Source organism: Panthera pardus, unplaced genomic scaffold, assembly GCF_024362965.1.
Source record: "Panthera pardus isolate Hobbes unplaced genomic scaffold, ASM2436296v1 HiC_scaffold_11, whole genome shotgun sequence".
NCBI classification, from domain to species: domain Eukaryota; kingdom Metazoa; phylum Chordata; class Mammalia; order Carnivora; family Felidae; genus Panthera; species Panthera pardus.
The window spans coordinates 60,865,618-60,888,088 of record NW_026526666.1 but is presented as its reverse complement, the minus strand read 5'-3'; the positions used below and the strand labels follow the sequence as shown (position 1 = coordinate 60,888,088).

Here is a 22,471-nt window from a genome sequence, read left to right as displayed (position 1 = left end):
CCATGGATGGATACACTCTAGACTTTGTCTTTACCAATAGCTGGACTATCTCCAGCACATTAGTTTCAAGGATCTTCCTCTTAGATCACCATCTCTTCTCTCACCCATTTGTCTGTTCTGGTACCCCAGCTCTAGCAGATTGCTGGTTCCACCATATGAATCCCTGGGCCCCAGTGCTTCTTCCCTGTCTACTCTCCCCTGTAGCCCAAAATGTCTCCTTCCTCAGACCTTGGTTGGCAATGTTTTTAGATCTGGCCATGCATGGAAATGTCCTGAGGACTTCTGAACCTGCCCCACTGACACAGACTCTATGGGGGGGGGAGCATATTTTATGAATCACTTGGAGTGTTTACTGTATAGTCAGCTCAGCATCTGGGCCAAGGAATAGATTGGGAAACATGTCTTATAGCGTCTCATCTGCCTATCTCTTACAGTCTCATGCCTCTCACTACTTTCCATGTCCTACTGCAATTACCCAAGTAGATGCCCCATCTTCCCAAAGAGTCTGTGAACTCTCTGAAAGAAGACAGAAAAACAAACTTATCTTGGTAGAGCTCACAGGCTTGAGTATGATGCTTTACTCTAAGTCCACAGGATTTGCCAAACTAGTATTGAATTAAAAAAAAAAAAAAGAATGGATTTCTGGGGTAATGACCTAGAGGAAACGTTCTTTAAAAGCACTCTCTTAGAGACCTACAAATTAAATCCATGCTAACGATGCATCTTCACTGCAGCTTGAATCACATCCTCCTCTGTTAAAATCTTTCAATGGCCTCCATTTTCCTGATGATAAATTACACATTCCATCCATACACACAGGCCCCCTGATCTTCTCCCGTCTCCAACCCCAGCTTCATTTTCCACTACTTCCTGCCTCTAACTCACCCCGTCAGTAAAACTGGACTTGCCTCCTGTGCATTTGCTCATGCTGTTCCCTTGGCCTGGAATGGCATTTCCATACTTAAGTGCCCAGGTAAACTGTTCATCTTCTGAGATTCAGATGAGCAATCAACCCATCCCAGAAGCCTTTTCCAGCGCTTAGGCTGGGCTAATACCTGCTCCCTGCTTTATAGCACTCTCTGTTTACCTCTGTCTTTCCATTTATTTGATTTTATTAAAAAGCATCCATCTATGTGTCTGATTTACCTGAACCCCACTCATACTGATGTCCTCGGGGCATGGGACCAGACTGTACTCTCTTCTACTCGTTTCTGTCACTACACCTAGGTACACAGAGTGTAGATGACAATATTTTTTAACTGAACTGATTCGAAAGCATTTACGGACAGAGGAACTGTGGAAAAATTAGGAGGAATTCTAGATAAAAGAATACGAAAAGTGCACTGAATTCTGTGTATGTTACATATTATGTTAGTATGGTTCTAAGCATTACGCATAGCAATATGTGCATTTTGTCTCAATTACTGTAATCCTTACAACGGGCTTCCAAACTGTGCCTCAGAGGAGGAAAAACCAAGGATCAGAGTTTCTGAACCTTGGTTAGGTCTGATAAAGTAAAGGAAATTTTTAACTTTTCATGTTTATGGGCCCTGCTCCAAGGGCTCCTAGGGAAGCTATACTTTTACCTAGGTCAAAATGACCCAGCAAAACCTCAAAGCATGGACTCTATTTCTGCCCTGAACACACATTGTACATCTACTCTGTTAAAAAAAAAATAACCAAAAAGGAGCATTCCAAACATAAACATAAGAAAAAACCCATAAGATTAAAGTCATACAGACTTGCACAAGCTAAAAGCATAAGATAAAGTCCATAACTTCCTGGAATGTCTTTGTTCAGGATGATTTGTAACTCTTTATGTAAAAAGAAAAACATATATATAACCCTGCACCAAATGTTCCTTTTTCTGAGCACTCTCTTGTGTGTGAGGATTGTGTATCCCAGGCTATCTTAATTTGGGCTCAAACTTTTTTACCTTTAACATTTTTAAAAAATTTTTTTAGATGTTTATTTTTGAGAGGGCGCAAGCACAAGCAGGGGAGGGGCAGAGCGAGAGGGAGACACAGAATCTGAAGCAGGCTCCAGGCTCTGAGCTGTCAGCACAGAGCCCGACACGGGGATCGTACCCACAAACCATCGTGACCTGAGCCAAAGTTGGACGCTTAACTGACTGAGCCACCCAGGTGCCCCTCTTGTTACATCTTGAAAAAGATCTGTTCATTTTGCATCCACATTTTATGTGGCTAATGAGTGTGTGAGCCAAGCATAAGGAACTCAGCCCTGATGCCAAAGCTTGTGGGGGTGTGTGTGTGTGTGTGTGTATGTGTGTGTGTGTGAGAGAGAGAGAGAGAGACAGAGAGAGACAGAGAGACAGAGAGACAGAGAGAGAGAGACAGAGAGAGAGACAGAGAGAGAGAGAGAGAGACAGAGAGAGAGAGACAGAGAGAATAGACTTTTTACTTTGGAGTGAATTTACCTTTATAGAAAAGTGGCAGAGAGGAGCGTGCACGGCCTCATCCTGGTAGCTAGCATGATGCACAAGCTACTCGGTGTGACTCCAAGGACGGGGGTCAGTGATGTTAAAACAAACTCTGCTCTAGCACACCTTTTCTGCAGTGACAGGTTTTCAGTGGTTTGCTCCCAAATTTATCCAACAATTCTCTGTTGCATGCCTACAATGGGTCACATAAGTGAAGCAGACAGACACAGGTCTTGCCGTCATGGAGCCCACAGTCTCACGGAAAGGACGGACAAGGAAACAGACAACGGGTCCCCACAGCCACAGCTGTGACAAGGCAACACCAGGTGTGGGAAGAGGGACACCTAACTGGGTTTGGGGAGCACAAAGACCTTCCTGGAGAAAGTCACAGGTGGAGAACAGGCTGGGGGGCACTTGGGACAGAGGAGACATTTGTGGGACCGGAGGCCTGAGAGAGCCTGCCAACTGTGGGGTCCACAGTTGGTTGAAATGTGAGATGGGGAAGGAGAAAAACCAGCCTGAGTCTGCCGAAAGGCCCTGCAAGCCATTAAAAACAAACTTAACACACATTTGCCTTTTATGGTTCAAAATACTTTTGCAGACCATACAGGCACAGGGTGAATTAGAAATTGGTATTTTGCAGTCTCGAAATCCCCTCAATCAAGACATGAAACCCTCAGGCACGGGAGGGTGGGGGGTGGTGGATAATTACTCGTTTGAAACCAACAAGGTTCATAATGCCTTTTAGGAAATCATAAAACAAAACCTCCCTCAAAAACAAAAGAACACTTGGGTTCCAGATATTGCTCCAAGATACTGAAATGTGGTGCAGGTGAGGGTCTCAGAGGACAAATTAGGTTACACATTCTCAGATGCTAAGTTCAAAGGGGCGCCAGGTGGACATAGCAGCCTGAGGAGAGGGTCCCAGAGTCAGCACCGATGATCTGTATGCACAGGTAAGTCTCCAAATTACCCTCCCATCCAGCCTCCCCATTACACTCCCCCTGTTCATTCAGCACTGCAATTTGGGGCAGGAACAGGGAGGCTTCCCTAGAAACTTGTTACCAGCAAGTTGGAAACATCAGGGCGTCCTTATTTGAAGAGGCTTCCTGCCCTCCTGCTGCCGTCTTGAACCCTCAACAGAACAGTCGCTCAGTGCCCTTTGGGTTTATGACAGTTTTATTTCAAGTGTGATTTACTGACATTTGAAAAGTGAAGGGCTGAATAACTCCTTTCAGCACCTCACTGCCTTCACCCTCCAGCTTATGATGTAAACTCATGAGCCAGCACGGCCATGTTCATTTCTTAGGTTCGCTCTTCACGTTTGAGTCCCAGTTGCAGGAAGAAACCATCAAAGAACTCAAAGAACACCACTTGAAAGGCAACTGGGACAGATTTTACAGGTGATAGATGTTTTCGTTTCACTTTGTTTTTTAAATAAGAGAAAGGGGCTTCTGTCTGGTCTTCTGTCTGGTCAGTACCTTCCTTCTCCAGTCACAGAAATGGGCATCATCTCTAAGACCTGGCGTGCCACTGTCACTCTTGTCACGTGGTGCCATCCTCCCCCACCCCCCCACCTGCCACCCCATTCACTGAGCTTGTACCACTGCAACGGGTGCCTTGCACATCGAAGCGCAGATTCTCCTGACAACCCGGCAGGGCAGGTGTTATTATCCTCATTGTAGAGCTAAGAAAACAAGCTTGGAGAGCAAGCAGCTTAGCTTAGAGATTAAAAACCATGCTGTAGACTTCAGAGTCAGCGTTGGGATCCTGGCCTTTTCACTGTCAGCCAGGGGGGCTGAACCTTACTTCCATTCCCTGGCTCTTGTCAATAACATGGCAACACTAACAAACACTAACATGTTTACACTGCTGTTGCCTGTTAATTTGGGCAAACCACAGCGCTTGCTACACAGATTTTATACAAATGCTAGATAACTATTATCATTAGTTGCTAGTCGAAGTTGCCTCATTATGAAGTGGTAAATCTGGATTTAAAAACGAAGCCTGGGGCGCCCGGGGGGTCTCAGTCGGTTCATCATCCAACTCTCGGTTTCGACTCAGGTCATGATCTCACAGTTTGTAAGTTTGGGCTCCACATGGGGCTCTGCACGGATAGTGCAGAATCTGCTTGGGATTCTCTCTCTCTCTCTCTGTCCCTCCCCAGCTGGCGCACTCTAATAAATAAAAATAAACTTTAAAAAAAATAAAAAATGAGGTTTGACTGCAAAACTCAAGCTCTTCCCATTCTACCACGTTGGGTTGGTCCCTTTTCATACATCGTCTTGCTTCCTCTTTCACTATGGGCAATGGAGAAGTGATGGGCTTTGTCTTACGGATGAAGACACTAGAGGTGCAGGGGCCAAGTCACTGGTCCACAAGTGGAGAGCTGATAAACTTCCAACGAGGCCTTCTGCCCTCCCTCCCCCAGCTCCAACACACCACCACAGCCTCAACTGGTGCCTGCAAACAGCCCAAGAATGCAAAGGAAGAGCCTTCCCAAGTCCTTTTATCTGAGGCGAAATTTCTTCAGCCAAAATTGATGCCTGACAGTCTGTGCTTTCTACATGTGCATTCTGCTAATCCCCTCACCAAAGCTCGGAATCTTCTTCACTCAAAGAGCTAGAGAAGCCAGAGCCACTCGTGAGGGACACTTACAGCAGCAATTATTTGCAAGCCATCCCTGGGAAAGGCATCGCACAAGCTCCCAGTTTCCTTACCTTGGGAGGGCAGCAGCCGCACGCGGCTAGTGCCACATTCGGCAGCCCGACTGTCTCCTAGGAAAGAAGCACCCTTGGCCTCTTGGCTGGGGGGAACCTTGAACTGATGGAAATTACAGAGAAACTGTGTGCTGTGGTAGAAAAGCATTGACCAGGAGGGTCCCGGGATCCACTTTTGGCTCTTCCACTCACTAGATGGGTGTTGAGGCAGGCAGGCAGTATAGATATCTTCCCTGTGGAAGGGATAACGGATCCCAGACTTAACGGATGCTTCCTGCAGGAGTAACCGTCATCTCTGTCTCTGTCTAGCCTTCCTCCCTTTCTTCTTCATTCATTACCTTCTTCGGTCAACAAATGTTAATCCCCTAAATCAGACACAAACCCACCCCACCATGTTGCACATCTGGAGGGACACGAGTCACACATTGTGTGATCACACAGATCACTCTCACAGATTGCCACGTGAACTGCTCCCCCAGGATTTGTGTGACTCAGGGGCCCCACTGCAGATACAGGCAGGGAGAGTGGTGACCAAGTATTCTCTGCCCTCATGGAGCTTACCAGCAAATGGGTGGTTTTAAAGGTCAACAGATTGTTCAGTCAGTCATTCATTAATCGAGTGCCTATTATGTACTAGGTCACGATCCAGGCATGTAAAGATACATAGTAATATACCTGTATTGTACTTTACGAACAGTTTATTTTCCTCTCACCTTCCCCTCTAAATACCAATGGTTCTAGAAGCTTTCCTTCTTATCTCCCCTAGGTTCATCTACTGCACGAAATACACTCTTCTGTCTCCTATTCACCTTTGGGTTTCCTAACATAGTGCCTGGATCAGAGAAGACACTAAGTATTTGTTGGAGGACTGCATGCCTCCATGCCTTTGCACACATTTCACTCTCTGCCTCAAATGATCTTCTTCCTTTTTATGGACCAAAACATATTTGTCTTGCTTCACTCAGCTCTGTTGCAAGTCCCTGTGGATGCCTTCCATCAGGTATGCAGCAAGAGGTGGTGATTTCCATGTGTTCCAGGAGCCCGGGTGCTCTCTCAACTGGAGTGTTTGTTACAATGTTACTGTCTTTCACATTTTTCCCCTTCTTCCCTATGCTAAGAGCTACTTCACCGGCAGCAATAAAGAATGTGGGCTTTGGGGTTGAAATATTTTAGATTAGAATCCTAGCTCTATGAATTCAGGCTCTGTCTCTACAAAGCTATTTCAGTTCACTGTCCCCTATTTCCTGATAAATAAAATGGGCATACAACTATTCCTATCCTAGGACTGCCATAGACATCAACGCCGGCCAGTGCCTAGCACAAAGGAGGCCCCCAGCAATGATATTTTGATAAGGACAGTTGGCATATTGATAATGAGGCAGATGAGGAGGAGGAGAGGGATAATGATGTTGATGAGGATCACGGTGATTTTGAATATGATGAAATGATTATCCGTGACAATGAGTACACACTTAGGAAACATGCACAGAATTGGCCTGATGGTCTCAGAAAAAATTCCACCTGTTCTGACAGGTGGCCATTTGAGTTGCCAATAATAGAAATGCTTCCATGTTGGCCTCCCTCTTCTTCTGAGGTGCAGTATCCATGGGTTTTCTTGGAGCTTTCATTCTAGTCTACTGCTTGGTCCTACTCACTTCGTGAAATGACCCTATGAAATTGCCCTCTCTCCCTCATTGCTCTCTCCATTCTCCCGCCTTGTACCCAGCCAAGCCAACAATACTAGTTCAGAACAATGGACAGCAACACAGGCCCTTCCCTTCGAGCATTTAGCGCTGGTTTCCTTGAACTCCATCCATGAGCCCATTTTTACTCACTCCTGGAGGCTGAGGTTTCTCTTAGCTTGCGGTCAGCTAAATATGGAAAACACATTGGGGTACCTAGCAAGGAAAAAAAAAACTGAGACAGCAACTACATGGATATGGTCTTGAATTGATCTTATGGGTGCCGGCTCAGACTTTTTTACTCAGCTCAAAGATACCAGCTTGTGGTAAACAGCCAAAATAGTTGAAGGGCAGATTGAGTCAGGCTCTGCTGACTAGAATGCATGGCTGCATGGAACATTAAATGAGATTTTTTGTGTGTGTGAACTGACAAGAAGAAATAATAAGGCTTTAATATCAGATGATGCTGGGAGAAAGAAAAAAAATCATAGGCAATTACTTAGCTTTGAGAGCAGAAAGATGAAAAGGAGGAGGTACTCTTGCTTTCTGATTTTTACGATGTATAACCTTGGGTACTCAAGAAGAATAAGCTTCTGACTCATTGAGGCTAAAATGAAAATAGAAATAATACTGGCACCAATCCAGGGTTGGAGTACTTGTTATGTCACTCTGATCTTGAAGAAGTCACTCAGCTTTGTAGAGCCTCCATTTGCTCATCTATAAAATAGGATCCCTTATGGTTTTGCAAGTTTGTGGTAAGGATTAGAAATCCCCGAGTCTGGCTTGGTACTGGTCAGAGCAAACAGTCAACAAAATCACGTTGACCAAATTAACATGCATACGTGAAATTCGTTAACCATAATCTTATACAACCATATAGAAATTATTTCTTGCAGAACTTATCATGACCTGAGAAAACTAAAATTCTTGACCAACTGAAGATATAAAATCCCATTTTTGGTAATACTTGAAATACTAATAATTGTATTTGTCCCGTCTACTTCATGAGGTTCTTATGAATATCAAATAAAATGAAATACAATACAGAGAACAAACTGAGGGCTGCTGGAGGGTGTTTGGTGGGGGGATGGGCTAAATGGGTGATGGGCATTAAGGAGGACACTTCTTGGGATGGGCACTGGGTGTTATATGGAAGTGATGAATTACTGGATTCTACTCCTGAGACCAAGTCTACACCGTATGGTAACTAACCTGAATTTAAATAAATAAATTTTAAAAAGAACAGTGTCTTGGGATAAGACACTGTTTGAGGCAGTTGGAATATTCAACATTAAGTCTAATTTTTAGAAAAAATGAAAAAAAAACACCCCACCGGAATCCAACAAAGACTCAAGATATTATCTTTGAGTATGTATAAATGCTGTGGAGCTGACAGGGAAGAATTTTCCAGATGGAAAAGCTCAGTTAACCCTTGGAACTGGCTTACCAAAGAGAAGGAGTTGGGATTTCAGTGTCTCACACAGCACCTACCACATGGAGAGTACTCAAAAAACATACACTAAATTAATGAGTGGATGAATAAACCTCATGGGGAGTGTGTGGGGGATGGAGGGGGATGGCTTAAAGCAAGACTTTGTAATGATTCTATGACCCTCTATCTCAAACTCTGAAATGAAGCAATTCTCTAACTACATACCCTCTGGCTCATAAGCAACATGAGGAGAAGGGCTTAGTTAACTCAGCCCCCAGGGAATCTTTCCTACCAGCCACCATGCACTCTTCACCCTTGTACTTCTCCAGGGCTGTGTGGAGGACACAGTCCTCAGCAGGGACATGAGGGTCTCCACGTTCCTCTTCTGCCACTGTCCCTTTATCCGCAGACATGCCATGCTGTTTCCTGCCTCAGTTCCTTTGCATACACTGTTCTGTATGCCTGGAATGCCTTTCCCACTCTACCCCTTGTTGTCTGGTGAACACTTTTCATCTTTTAAAACTAGAATAAAAAATTATCTCCCTTGGGAAAGCCTTCTCTGATTCACCCAACTTGAGTGAAGACATTCTTAAAAAAATTTAATGTTTATTTATTTTTGAAGGAGAGAGAGACAGAGTGTGAGTGGGGGAGGGGCAGAGAGAGAAAGTGCGAGAGCGAGAGACAGACACACACACACACACACACACACACACACACACACACACACACACACACAGAATCTGAAGCAGACTCCAGGCTCCGAGTTGTCAGCACAGAGTCCGACGCGGGGGCTCAAACTCACAAACTGTGAGATCATGACCTGAGCTGAAGTCGGACGCTCAACCGACTGAGCCACCCGGGTGTCCCAGGTGAAGACATTCTTAAAACATTCTTCCTGTCTGCTCCCTCAGTTAGTTGAACATATGATACTGTCCATATTACATAATAATTGTCACATGGCATTTATTATGGTACTTTTGTACATCTTTCCTACTAAACTCTGAGCAGTGTGAGGGAGGTCTAAATTAGGTTTTATTTCATAGGCCCTTGGTACAACGTCTGTTAACTAAGAGATCTCTGGGGTCAGATAGGCTTGGGTAGAGCTACTGGACCCATCACTTAGTTGGGTGGCCCCACCCACCCAACTAGGTTTAGTCTCTCTGCCTGAAAACAGGAATAGTAATGTTACATATTCTTGCCAGGCTGTTGTACAGATTAAAGTATATTATTCACAGGAAGGGCTAAGCATATTGCCTAGCCCCCAAAACATCATCTATTGTCATCATTGTGTTTAACCATTTAAGCCATCAGGAGAGAGAACAGTGAATAAGAAATAGGCACTTTCTCTTCTGTGGAATTTATGATCCAGGGTGGGAGAAATTAAATAGCTACTTACACACTTTTCCTTTTCTTTTTTAAACAACTAGGACACATGCTCTGAAAAACAAGACAGCACTGGGGTGAATAATGGTCATGTTAGTCTAGGACTGTGGGAGGTTAAACAATGCCCCCTTCCAAAGTTGTCCCTGCCCCAATCCTCAGAACTTGGGGACAGGTTACCTTACGTGGTCAAAGGGGATCTAGGAATATGATGGAGTTAAAGCTCTTGACATGAAGAGATTCTCCTGGGGCGTGTAGGTAGGTGCAATATAACTCTAAGGGTCCTTATAGGAGGAAGGGAGGAAAGTCAGAGTCTTAGAAGAAATAAGGACAGAAGCAGAAGTCAGAGAGAAAGGAAGGTGCTATGCTGTTGGCTTTGACGCTGGAGGAAGGGGCCATAGCCCGATGACTGTGGATGGCTTCTGAACTGAAAAAGGTGAGGAAACCCATTCTTCCCTACAGCCTCTAGAAGAACGCAACCCTGCAGACTGACGTGAGACTCCTGACCTCCAGACCCGTGGGAGAATGACACTGCGGTGCTTTGGGCTGCCAACTTTGTGGTAATTTCCTACAGCAACAATAGGAAATGAACATATGTGCTCTGCAAAAAACACTCTGGGGTATATAGTGGCTAGATATACCAGAATCTCAGTGATTTCACGTAACGGTCTCTCACGCGCATACACACACACTACATGCCCGACAGGAGTGGGAGGAGCTCTGCACCCAATGACTCAACACGTAACCCGCGAGTCATGGAGTCAGAATGTGAACCAAACGTTTGACTTGAGGGTGTTAGTCACGCAGTACTATCCTACCACACTTTGAGCCAGAGAAGCATAAAGAAACATGGAGACAAGCCATGAGTGGTTTCAAATTCCACTTGGAGTAAAGCCGTGGGTTTACCAATAAATAAAACACACATCACTCATCTTATTGACTTCCCCGTGAGCCAGACATCTCCTTTGCTGTCAGGGATAAAGTTTTTTAGTGCACGCACTCAGAGTGGTAATTAACGGATAACCCTTTGACTCAACACACTGTCTTATAGGTGAAGATTCTGAACATTTGCCCCAAGTCACACAGACATACTGCCAAGGCCAAGACTGGTTCTCGAAACAGAACTTCTTCCACCTGCCTCGGAGGAAGAAGTGAATGAGAAAAAGGCATTTTATGTAAATCTTTGAACGACCTTGATAAGTTATCCCCACATGCTATTACTCTATGATTTCAGACCAGAGACTTGATGTTTAGAGTTAATGCCCTGAAGGGGGTGGAGTTTGAACTTGAATTTCTGGAAGCCTCATCCACGCACCTAACCTATACTACACAGCTTCCTGTGTGGATATGGCTCTCTCTCACCCCATGCTGGTGGCCAAGAAAGGCAATAACTGAGATTCCTTCTCAGCCCTCACAGCCCCCAGGTCCACACTGCATTTCTGGATTGCAGTGGATCACAGGGTTTTACCAGTAAACCTTCCCAACAGGGAGTCTAGAATTTGAATATGCTTTCCTACGCCAGTCTTGCAAAGTTAGAAGTCAACAGATAGGTCTTCAGCACTACGAAAGCTATGGGAGGTTTATACCCCCCTGAAGTAAAGAGAAACACCTTGACCTGTAGGTAGTTTAAGGAGTTAACTGGGAAGTATTCTAACAGTTGTAGCTATACTCTGCAACAACCTTTTAGATGAAAGATGTTACCAGGCTCTGCTTTTCTGCTGGGAGAGTTATCACTGGTTTTCATCGTGAATGCACGCCTTGAAGGGAGGTCTTTTCTGAAGGAGAGGCTTGAGGGACAGTACGAATGTTCTATGTCACTCCACCTGTGTGTGGTTTCATAGTTTTCCAAGCAGAAACTCAGGGAAATGGTGTCCTTGCATTTCATGGCTTTGGTGTGTAAGAAGGCATCTCCTTTTTATGCTAACTCTGTACTTTCTGTAGGAGGATACCACTATCCAGGAGTTTCTAGGGGAAGACAAACTCTTGCAGAGAGTGCCCTTGAACACTCCAGCTCTGGGTTTGACTCCTAACATCACCACCAACTGGCTGTGTGTCCTTCAGCAAGTTACACAACCTCTCTGTCTCTCTCCAAGGCAGTGCTTTCTCTAGAGCAGCTGTAAAGTTGATACATATAAAAAACTTAGGATCATGCCTAACATACATAGGTGCTCAGTGTTAGCTGCTGTTAATAACAATGAGGAAATCATGCAACCTTAAAGAACTTGTTTCTTTGTCTCAAATGGGGATAATTTCTCTTGCAGGTCACTTGTGAGGTTTAAATGAAACAACACATCTAGGTGCAGGGACTGGCAGAGTGGGTCCTTCACGGATACTTTCTTCCTTTTAGGGACCTTAGTTCAACAAAGCAGTCACTCAGCATGACACTGCGGTGGGCATCAAGGGGAATTAAGAGCACAGAGTTGGTGAACATGTCTACGAGCAATTTATTTTTGCTTTTTGTTTGTTTCATTTTAATGAAATCCAAGTTAGTTAACATACAGCATAATAATGGTTTCAGGAGAACCCAGTGATTCATCATTTCCATATAACCCCCAGTGCTCATCCCACCAAGTGCCCTCCTTCATGCCTATTGCCCATTTAGCCCATCTACCCTCTCCCCACCCCCACCCAACTCAACACCCCTCCAGCAACCCTGTTTGTTCTCTTTGTTTTGGAGAATTACAGAACCAGGGATTAAAGTCCTTTGCTCATGACACAGAATCAGAATGAGGCAGAAACATCCCAAATGCTTTCAAGGTCTCCACTGCTGAGCTCACAAGGGACTACCTGGCACACGAGACCAAGGTTGCAGGGACACGTTTGATGCTAGGTGTTTTTCCCGATAGGTCACCTCATTCATTACTTCCTAATCGCCAAGTGAGATAGAGGCCCAGTCTCAGAGATGGAATATTTGCCGAAGGGCACGCAGGCATGAGTGGCAGGGACTAAATTTAGGCGGAGGTCTGCAGACTCCCGATGCAGTGCTCTCTCCTGCATAGCATAACCTGGAGACAAGGCTCCTGTGCGTGTGCTCGGAAACAGCACGGTGAGAAAGACAGGAGACCTATGGGCACCTTTTTCAGGGCGTGGAAGACCGCACTTCTGTGTTGATCCTTTAAATGTTTAAGTAATGCTGCTCTGTTTTTACATATGGACTTCGAATTGTTAAAAAAAAAAAAACCAAAAACCCCTCAACTATGATTTTCTTAAGATCACATGCTGATCTGTGAGACGAGCTAATGGCTGGTTCACAAAAGGTGGGGGAGGCAGGACTCCAAAGGTGGTCTGAATTCTCAGGTCCTCTCTGCTCGAATTTTGGGTTGGGAAATTTTGCTGGAATCAACAGCTATGAATATCTGTACAGGATTTTATTTTCAATGGTACTAGCAAATATTTTATTCTATGTCATTCTCACGGACAAAATATCAAATAAATATTACTGGACACATTTAGAAACAGGAACGCTGAACCCCAGAGAAGATCAGGGACTTGTTCAAGGCCACCTAACAAGGGGACGGAAGGACCAGACTTAAATTCAAGTCTTCTCGTTAAAAAATCTTTAAAAAACCTCTGATACACCACTCCCTGTGATCACGACAAACTGGAACCAGGTTAAGAGTGGTCAAATAGGAGTTTGATTTCTGACTCTGCCTTTTCTGTGACACAGGGAAGGTGAAAATAGTGACAGTGAAGCACAGGCAATAAAACTGACTTTTTCCAGTATCAGGGTACAAAATTGCTTAATTATCGTTTCTGAAGCACCTTACTTTGTAACTTCTTTGTATTTGGTATGTGCCAAAAGAATGTTAGGACCCATCTTTATAAATCACCCCAAGAGACTGCTCTTTGAGATTTCTACAGGTGAGAAAAACCAAATCCACAAAGTCAGTGGTCAGGGAGGAACAGGGACCGTGGTCCCCGGGTCACTTCCATCCATTTCCCATGCCCAGTGGTAAAAAAGGACTTCTCAGAATGCTTCTCAGAAGAGCTAGGCACAGCTGTGTTTAGAGGGGTCAGGATAACAACACGGTGAAAGACAAGGCCCAGACCAATGGGGGCGGGTCACCCAGTATCCACATTAACTCTCTTAATTTATTGATAAGGTCCATGTAGGGGCTTGGTGGGGCTGCCATACAAGGCACACCAGACCACGCGGCTGGAACAACAGAAACTGATTGCTTCACAGTGTTGGGAGACTGAAGGCTGAGATCCAGGGGTCCTTGTAAGGGTTCCTTGCAAGGGCTGAGGGAAGGGCCCATCCCAGGCCTCTCTCCATGGCTTCCCTTCACTCTGCCTTCACTCCGGGTCTCTGTCTCCACTCCTCCTATACATCAGGACAGCGGCTGTATTGGATGAGGCCTCGCCCTAACAACCTGACCTCTGTAAAGACCCTACCTCCAAAATAAGGTCACCTTCTGAGGTAGTAGGGGCTAGGCCTTCCACATACGGCTTTTGAGAGGATCGCACACAATTCAAGGCAGAGCAGTTCATGTATTATTACAGCTTGTTGCTACTTTAGTGTGTAGAATTACCTGCCTTTTGAGCTGTTCAAGCTCTTTATGTGTATTCACTTATTTAAACCCTGCCTGGAGGCCAAGAAGTCAGCGGGACCATGATGTCCCTTTACAAATGAGGTAACTGGGGGCACAAAGAGGTTAAGTCACTGGTTCAAGGCTGAACAGTTAGGAAATGATAGAGCGCGGAGTGGAACCAGTCAGGCTGCCTCAGAGTCCCTGCTTTCAGGCACCAGGCTGTCACCCCCGTGAGCAGCACCTAGTCCCCGCTCTCCGGGATCTCCCAGTCCGGGCCTGGGTCTGTTCAAAGGGCTGAGGTCTTGCAAGGTGAGAAGAGACCATTTGTGACTAAAGGGCTAGGAAGGCTTCTCGGGGAGGTGGCAGCTGAGCTGAGTCTTTTGGTTTGTTTTGTTTTTAATTTTATTTCTTTTGAGGGAGGGGGAGGGGCAGAGAGAAAGGGAGAGAGAGAAAAGCAAGAGCAGACGCCATGCTGTCAGCACAGAGCCCAACGTGAAAGAAGTCATGGCCTGAACCAAAATCAAGAGTCGGACGCTCAACAGACCACGCCACCCAGGCACCCCTGAGCTGAGTCTTAGAGGAAGTGGCCATGAGCATTCTGGAGGGAAGAGTGTGCATGTGGAAAACACCAGACTGGAGCACCAGGAGGCTGGAATGGAGGTCACAGGGAAGGTACCAGAACACCCCGGCTTTGTCAGCCAGGCTCAAGGTCTTGAGCTCTACTTCACAGAGAGTGGGGAAGCCGGGAGGAGGACTCAGCAGGGGAGGGATGTGATCGGATTCGCCCGTTAGAACCATCTCCAGTGGAGAACTGAGGGTACACACTCTGGAGCAGGGAGGACTGGACTTGATGTGAGGGTCACGAACTCCTGGGGTCTGGGACATGGGATCACACCAGCCGGCACAAGGTCAGCCCTGCAGGTGAGCCGGTCACTCAGCTCCTTACCATCGAGGACTCGACAACACAGTTCAAGGCAACGGGGCACTAGCTCTTTGCAAAGACAGGAGAGATGCGGCCAGTCTTTCAGAACTGTCAATACCTGAGGCATCTTCCCTTTTCCCCTCCTCAGAAATTCTTCTGGGACTCGTAAGAAACCTCACCCCAGCAATCAGATCTTAATCCTCAGCTCACACTGCTCTCCCAAGAACAAGCTCTCAACAGCCAGTCCTTTCCAACACCATCCTTCTCCACTGGCTGGTCCGCTTTTTTTTTTTTGTTTTTTTTTGTTTTTTTTTTTTTAAACGTGTACCCTGTCTTGTTGAGTTACTACTCATTAAAAAACCGTATCGTTCAGGAAAAAAACATCAAAAAAATAAAAACCCTTTGGAATTGTCCTTGAGGGCTTGCTAAGTGGTTTTAAAGGCATTCAGAACCTGGGTTCTAGACTCAGTTCAGTCAAAAATAAGCCACTGGTAGGGGCACCTGGGTGGCTCAGTTGCTGAAGCATCCAACTTCAGCTCAGATCATGATCTCATGATTCACGAGTTAGAGCCCCACATCAGGCTCTGCACTGGCAGCTCAGAGCCCGGAGCCTGCTTTGGATTCTGTGTGTCCCTCTCTCTCTCACCCTCTCCCACTCGTGCACGCAGTTTCTCTATCTCTCTAAGGCTCTCAAAAATCAATAAACATTAAAAAAATTAAAAATAAGCCACCTGTGACTTTGGGAAACTCCTGCAGTCTAAGAGTATCAAAGCATGACAAGACTTTGGGGGACATTTAGTTCACTTTCCCCATTTTGGAGGTGAAGTCCTATGCAGTGCTCTTGGCTTAACAGGATCAAGTGCATATGCTAGTCAGTCCTTCAATATCTGACCCTCTTGGAATTTGATTCTGGCCATGTTCTTTCTGTCTCCCTGTCTCTTCCTCCCTCCCCTTCTCCACCCCACCCCTCTCCCACTAGTTCTTCTAAGGAGCCAGGGATGAACCCCAACCTGGGTTAGGCACCCATTCTCAGTGCTTCCCATCAAAACTTAGAGCTTTCTTCATCCCTCTGTTTTTCATTTAATACCCAAATTGTCTTCTTGACATTCTCCCCTGCAAGACCGAGTAACTAGATGGCATCTAGAATAGACAGGCGAGAAATTCTATGAGAGGACCTGGCTCACAGAAGATGTTTGGTAACTACCTATCAGATAATCAAAGAATAGGGCCTAGTGATCTGCTGTCTCCAGGTTTACTATCAAAATTAACAAGAACAGTCACGGAGCATCCACTGTATGTGTGGCACGGTAAGGAAGTTGCTACAAAATGTGTTGCCAGACAGACCCATGAAAGGATGCTCAACATCACTCATCATCAGGGAAATACAAATCAAAACCACGATGAGATACCACATCACACCTATCAGAGTGGCTAAAATTAACAACTCAGCAAACAACAGATGTCGGCGAGGATGCGGAGAAAGGGGAACCCTTTTGCACTGTTGGTAAGAATGCAAACTGGTGCAGCCACTCTGGAAAACAGTATGGAGGTTCCTCAAAAAAATTAAAAATAGAACTGCCCTATGATCCAGCAATAACACTACTAGCAATTTATTCAAAGGATACAAAAATGCTGATTCCAAGGGGCACATGCATCCCCATGCTTATAGCACTATAAGTAAAAACCCTTTGAAATTGTTGCCCAAATTATGGAAAGAGCCCAAATGTCAACCGATGAATGGATAAAGAAGATGTGGTGTGTGTGTGTGTATACACACACACACACACACACACACACACACGAATACTACCCCTCGATGAAAAAGAATGAAATCTTGCCATTTGCAACAACGTGGATAGAACTGGAAGGGATTATGTTAAACAAGATACATCAGTCAGAGAAAGGCAAATCCCATATGACTTCACTCATATGTACAGTTTGAGAAACTTAACGGTTGATCATAGGGGAAGGGAAGGAAAAATAAGATAAAAACAGAGAGGGAGGCAAACCATAAGAAACTCTTAAACACAGAGAATGGGTGATGGGCATTGAAGAAGGCACTTGTTGGGATGAGCACTGGATGTTATTGGTTAGTGGTGAATCACAGGAATCTACTCCTGAAGCCAAGACTATACTGTATGTTAGCTAACTTGACAATTAAAAATGTCTTGCCACTTTTCCCCAGTGGGCCCCAAGTTTCCCCATCTTTAAAATGGGAGTTGTTTGACCTCTTGGTCTTTGAGCAATCTCCCAACTCCTACATTTTGTTTCAAGAACTTGCTCAAATCACTTGACTATTAAGCAGAAGTAAACATCAATACTGGTCTGTCAATTACAACTCCAATGCTCATTCATCAAAACTCAAATACTATTTTGTAAGCATCCCGACTGAAAAGCATTCCCAGCTCAAAAATGCTAGGATTCTCTTTTGCCAAAACTGTGTGACTAAATGCAAACTTACCTGGTTGAGGGAGTACACTGAGGTATAACCTCACTATAGGTTTGGAAAAAGACTCCTCAACCTTTCTGTCTGGGTGCCTAAACTATGTAACAAAATATATTCTTATAGAATTCCCTTGAGCCTTCTTTTTTTTGGGGGGGGGGGGATACATTTAGTACAGCCAAAACAGTGAAGGATATCTAATTGTTCAGGTATCTATTTTTTAAAAACGTTTATTTACTTATTTTGAGAGAGAGTGCAGGAGCAGGGGAGGGGCAGAGAGAGGGAGAGAGAGAGAATCCCAAGCAGGTTCCCTGCTGTCAGCATGATGTCCATTGCGGGCTCAATCCCACAAACTGTGGGATAACCTGAGATCCAGAGTCAGATGCTTAACCAACTTAGCCACTCAGGCACCTCTACTTGTTCAGGTATCTATTGATGCAGAAGAAACCACTCCAAAACTGAGTGCCCTAAAACAATAAATTATTTCTCTGCATCCTACAACCTTCTGAAGGGTTAAAACTGATGCCTGATCTCCTTGAAAACCTGTTTAATCTTAAATCACCTCATTCAAGTTCTCCCAGGTGCTCAGGCTTCACACCTTGGAGTCACAGATGATTCATTCCCACCCCCCACCCCCCACAAATCCTTCTGACTCGACTCTTATGATGTATCCAGAATCTGAGCATTTCTAGCCACCATTACTAACACCCTGGCCTGAAGCACCATGCCCTCTTGCTTGGTGAGCCAGAGTCTGTGCTTGCACTCTTGATCCATCATCTATTTTCAAAACAGTAGCCAGGTGATCCTTTTAACTTTTTTTTTTTTTTTTTAATTTATTTTTGGAACAGAGAGAGACAGAGCATGAACGGGGGAGGGGCAGAGAGAGAGGGAGACACAGAATCGGAAACAGGCTCCAGGCTCCGAGCCATCAGCCCAGAGCCTGACGCGGGGCTCGAACTCACGGACCGCGAGATCGTGACCTGGCTGAAGTCGGACGCTTAACCGACTGCGCCACCCAGGCGCCCCCAGGTGATCCTTTTAAAATGTAGGCTGGGGGCACTTGGGTGGCTCAGTCGGTTGAGCCTCCTACTCTTGTTCAGGGCTCAGTTATAATCCCAGGGCCGTAGGACTGAACCCCATGTTGGAGCCTGCTTGGGATTCTCTCTCTCTCCCTCCCTCTCTCTCTCTCTCTCAACATAAACATTTAAAAAAACAAAACAAAACTTAAGCTGGATCATTCTATTATGCCACTCAGATCTCCCTCCCTCTGAGAGGAAAATCTGAAGTTCCAAGGCCCTGCAATGATCTGACCACGCTCGGCTTTCTCAACACCAGCCATTCTGGACAGTTTGCTACTCCTGAACACACCAGAAAAGCTTCTGCCGCAGGGCCTTTGCATTCACTATTCTCTCTCTCTGGAATATTTTCCCCTAAGATATCCACAGGGCCAACTTCCTCACTTCCTTCAGGTTTCTGTTCAAGTATCACCTGTGGAAGCTGCTCTTGAAACTATCCCATTTAAAATAGGCTCACCTGCTGCCTCGACATCCCTACACTCTTCCCCGCTTTGTGTTTCTACATTGGAACCACTGTGATCCAACCTAATATATGCGTATAACATATCTATGTATGTTATAATTGTTATTACATAGTATTTATTATACATTCTATATAAGGTATAGTATTATATATAATATATATTGTATAATGTCATAAATATACAGTATATGTTTTCTCCACTAGAGTAGGTTTTATAAAGGCAGCATTTTTGGCTGGCTCATTGCTGCATCTGCAACAGCTTAAATGGGCCCTCGAAACACAGCACAGGTGCCCAGGACAAACAGACTGAAGTGACGAATATTTTGTTGACTTGTTAAAAATAAAACAAAATCCTCTTTCTAAGAGGAGAAGGGACCCATATTTCTCTGATTTTTCCCCCTTACATGAACAGAAAAAGTTGCGTAACCACATTAGCTAAAGTGCCCTTTGTGTTTGCTTTTTTTTTTTTTTCTAAATTGCCTAACGTTCTGCTTGTTTTCTTGTTATCCTTGCTAGCGATACCTGGCTTACAGCTGGCACTTAGTATTTGTATCCGTGCTCCAGCTCTGCTACTGACCAGATGTAGGACACTGAGCAAGTGACATTCTGACCATCAGTTTCATCCCCCCCCCTCCATATATATACATGTATGGATATAAACATGTATATATATAAACAAAGGGGTAAAAGGCATCGACCTCACGGTGTTGTCCATGTAGATAAATTCAAACAGTGGGTGCCATGCAATGTCTTGGTAGAGGAGGGAGGGCAAAAGAGACGAGCATTTCTTTTTCTTACGACCACAGTACATGTATTCAGCCTTTCTTCCATTGAGGAAGAGCTTCTAGAAAGTTGCTGGGCCACAGGTTAGAGGGAGAGAGAATTCAGAAGGGAGATGGAGTACCAGCGTGCCCTTGCTCACTCTGTTCCAAACTCAGCTAGCTGGACTGCTCAGCCAGAGAGACAGTCTCATGCCAGGGCGGGACAAAAGGGAGCTTTTTCTGACAGGTGACAGCTTTGAAAAGGGTCCTCTCTCCCCATTTAAAACCAAACCCGTGGGAGGGAAGCCACAGGATTCACAGGAGGAAACGACTTGACTCCAAATGTATAAGGAACATCTATAGCAAAACAGCTCCCTGTCCCCCTTGGAAAGAAGCTGACTTTGAAGAGGGGGGAAAGAAGGGAGTGGAGAAGGGGAGAAGGAAAGAGAGGTCAGTGAGCTGAGCGATTCTGCAGGCCTGCAAACAGCACCTGCGAGGAGAGGAAGTCCACCTGGGCTGTGGGCTCGGCACTCGCCCACAGGTCGTCTCTAGTTTAATAAATACCTCCAACCATCTCACAATCCAGTGATTCTCCTAGTAATCCTATTTTATGAGCGAGGAACCCGGGGGGCTCAGGAGGATGAACTCACTTGCCCCAGACCACAGAGCTAATAAGGAGCAGAGCCCACAATGAAGCCACAAGCCACAGCAGCGCACCGGGCAGTCCTGCCCTCTGACCAGGAAGCCCACTAATCATCAGGGGACCGGCCGGGTCCACAAGGGCAAACAAACAGAGAAAGGCCAACAGGCAGGTACACCCAGGCTGGGGGAAGAGGTTTCAACCCAGCTGGCAGGGTGTGAGCTAGGACCCCTTGTGCCACCATCCGGAGAGCCTCTGGTCCCCTCACCCTCGGAGAGTCGGGGAGGCGATGCAGAGCACCCAGTACACGCCCTCTTTTTGTCCCCCCTGCCCCGGGGGGCAGGGCCCCTGTGAGTCCTCTGGAACCGCACGAGCACCACACGTTTACTTCTCCCCGGGAGGCAGAAACAGCCCTTTCCCACCGCTGTCTGTTGGCGGGCACTAGAAAGAACACAGAGAAAGCCGGCAAGCCTTACCCCTTCCATGGCCTTCCTCCGAAGAATCGACGGATCCTTCGGGAGACGAACGCGGCTTCCCAGAGCCGTATCCTGGGGCCAAGACTGCTTTAATTTGCCGGCGTCCGCCAGGGAGCAATCCCTTCCCAGAGCCCCGGACACACCTGGGCCCAGGCTCCCCCCACCTGCCCCACCAGGGCAGCAGCTCCTCCCTCTCTAGGGGTTGGAGCTTCCCGGCCCCAGGCTGGGCGCAGACCCGCCTCCATCCGCCGCCGAACTTTGCAGGGCACCCCGCACCTGCCGCAGGGAAGGGGTCCTCCCTGTCCAAAGACCCACCAACTGACCCTTCATAGCTAGTGGCTCTCCCACAGGCTGGCCCAACAGTCACTCTACAGAGGAGTTCACTTTGTGCCCCAGGCAGGAGGCACGGGGGAGCGGCTGAGGAACAGGGAGGGGGAGGGAGGGGAGGTGGTGGCAGGGCGCCTGTGAGTACCTAATGCTCCGGCTGGGCTGGACTGCGTAATCTCCCTTAGTAAATTACTAACCGCCTTGGCCCAACCCCGCCCCTGAGATGGCTACTTAACTTCGCCTAAGGCTCCCAAAGAGGACAGAGAGTACCAAAGCTTGCAGGGAGGGGTGGTGGAGGCCAGAAAGGGAGCTGCTATCGTGGAGCACCTGTTGGGGGGCTGACATTATCGCATATGGATACATTCTTACATTAAATCCTACCACACCCTTGGGAAGGGCAATTATTCTCACCTAAATGGCGAGGAAACTGAGGCTTAGAGAAATCCCATAACCTGCCCTGTAACCGTGGTCACATGGGCAGTAAATTGAAGGATCAGGGTTTGAACCTGGGCCTGGCTGTTGCTAAAGTGGTTTTGTTTTTCTGGTGTGTGTGTCAGGGGTGGAGTAGGAGGGTGCAGGAAGGGGTTTTTGCTTTCGTTGTTTTGACTACTGGTGCTGGAAACCCAACCCTCATTTCCCAGTTCTCAAGAGCTCAGGGCTGCCCTGGGGGGTGGGTGCTGCTTGAAGCAGGTCTCTGTGATTTCTCTTTTGTTAGGGCTCAGCTGGAGCATGAAGCTGTCCAGAAGAGAGGGGGGGGGGGGGGGGGGGGGAGGGGGAGAGAGGGAGGAGGAGGGGCAGAGGAGGGAGAGGGCAGGTGAGGAACGCCCACCTGCGTCGTTCTCATACCTGGCTGATCGTCACAGCTGCCAGGGAATCTATTAAAAATAGAGGGTCCAAGTTCCCAAGGCGGACACGAATCGTCTCTAATCTAGGGTCTGGGAATATGGGTTTTAGGTAAGCTTTTTAGGTGTGTTTTAATAATTAATGACTTGCTGTAAGATCTGTCCTCTACATCATGAGCCTCCACTCCGTCACACGCGCATACCCACGTACTAAAATAAACACTTCTCAAGATGATAATCACTCTTATATGGGCGTGATCATGCTGTTACTTTCGATTCTTCTCTGAGCCATGATGTGCCGTTCAATTTAAAAAATCAGTGGTCAGCACACCTCA

The 22,471-nt window shown here is 46.3% G+C and overlaps 1 protein-coding gene across 7 annotated transcripts in view; it reads right to left on the bottom strand.

Moving 5' to 3' along the window:
- FYB2 (FYN binding protein 2) overlaps window positions 1-21,395 on the bottom strand; it is a 125,277-nt gene extending 103,882 nt beyond the window's left edge. For 4 of the 7 annotated variants that reach the window (XR_008419451.1, XR_008419453.1, XM_053894846.1 and 1 more), the window contains exon 1: window positions 20,968-21,395. Coding sequence is in view for 5 of the 7 variants with exons in the window: in XM_053894846.1 (XP_053750821.1) it covers window positions 20,968-20,976 (9 nt within the window). In the remaining 2 variants the exon portion in view is untranslated. The remainder of the gene's footprint in view (window positions 1-20,967) is intronic. The other 3 variants (XM_053894839.1, XM_053894837.1, XM_053894833.1) reach the window with 2 other exon arrangements.
- Between the last annotated feature and the right edge of the window lie 1,076 nt (window positions 21,396-22,471).